Raw genomic sequence first — 1,502 nt, forward strand, 5'->3', positions numbered from 1 at the left:
TTCAAATCACCCTCAATCTCTGGAACAGCAACATCCACATCTCCCTTCACTTTAGGGCCTCTCAGATTCAAATCAATGTCTGGCATGGAGATTTTAGGTGCTTTAAAATGCATGTCAGGCATCTTAAATTTGGGGCCTTTCCATTTTCCTTCAGGACCTTCAATATCAAGATCTGGAGCATCAATGTCCACTTTGGGACCTTTGATATCAATCTCAGGCCCTTTCAAATCCCCTTCTAGCTTTGGTACAGAAACATCCACATCCCCCCTCATTTTAGGTCCTTTCAGGTTCAAATCAAAATCTGGCATGGAGATTTTAGGTGCCTTGACGTGCATTTCAGGCATCTTAAATTTGGGACCTTTCAGCTTTCCCTCTGGACCTTCAATGTTCAAATCTGGGGCATCTATGTCTACCTTGGGCCCAGAAATATCCACCTCTCCCTTAGGAAGTTTTATATCCACATCAGGGCCCTCCCCTTTGAACCCAGGCATGCCAAATTTGGGCATTTTGAATTTAGGCATTTTGAGTTTACCTTCTGGGCCATGAAGATCCATGTCTGGTGCATCAATATCAACTTTGGGGCCTTTGATATCAAACTCAGGCCCCTTCAAATCACCCTCAATCTTTGGAACTGGCACATCCACATCTCCCTTCACTTTAGGGCTTTTCAAGTGTAAATCAACATCTGGCATGGAAATTTTAGGTGCTTTGATGTGCATTTCAGGCATCTTAAATTTAGGACCTTTCCATTTCCCATCTGGACCTTCAATTTCCAAATCAGGAGCATCAATGTCTACTTTTGGACCTGAGAGATCAATCTCCCCTTTCGGAAGGCTTACATCCACATCTGGTCCCTCCCCTTTGAACCCAGGCATTCCAAACTTGGGCATTTTGAATTTAGGCATTTTGAGTTTACCCTCTGGGCCATGAATATCCACATCTGGTGCATCAGTGTCAACTTTGGGGCCTTGGAGATTAAATTCAGGACCCTTCAAGTCACCTTCTAGTTTTGGAAGAGAAACATCAACATCTCCTTTCATTTTGGGACCTTTTAAGTTTAAGTCAATGTCCGGCATGGAGATTTTTGGTGCTTTGATTTGCATTTCAGGCATTTTAAATTTGGGTCCTTTCAGCCTTCCTTCAGGACCTTCAATATCCAACTCCGGAGCATCAATGTCTATCTTGGGACCAGAAATATCCAGCTCCCCTTTTGGAAGCTTCACATCCACCTCTGGTCCCTCTCCTTTGAACCCAGGCATGCTGAATTTGGGCATTTTGAATTTAGGCATTTTAAATTTACCTTCTGGGCCATGAAGATCCACGTCTGGTGCATCAAGGTCAACTTTGGGGCCTTTTATATCAAACTCAGGACCTTTCAAATCACCCTCAATACTTGGAACAGACATATCCACATCTCCCTTCACTTTAGGGCCTTTCAAATTCAAATCAACATCTGGCATGGAGATTTTAGGTGCCTTGATGTGCATTTCAGGCATCTTAAA

The 1,502-nt window shown here is 43.3% G+C and overlaps 1 protein-coding gene across 1 annotated transcript; it reads right to left on the reverse strand.

The window, feature by feature from the left end:
• Positions 1 to 5: 5 nt before the first annotated feature.
• Positions 6 to 1,499, reverse strand: LOC113405631 (neuroblast differentiation-associated protein AHNAK-like; the record flags this gene model as incomplete). Its single annotated transcript, XM_026646852.2, has 1 exon — positions 6 to 1,499. A coding segment is annotated over one exon (1,494 nt), but the record flags the coding sequence as incomplete, so codon positions are not given.
• Positions 1,500 to 1,502: the final 3 nt, after the last annotated feature.

This window comes from Terrapene carolina, unplaced genomic scaffold (assembly GCF_002925995.2).
Source record: "Terrapene carolina triunguis isolate 2854851 unplaced genomic scaffold, T_m_triunguis-2.0 Scaffold46679, whole genome shotgun sequence".
NCBI classification, from domain to species: domain Eukaryota; kingdom Metazoa; phylum Chordata; order Testudines; family Emydidae; genus Terrapene; species Terrapene triunguis.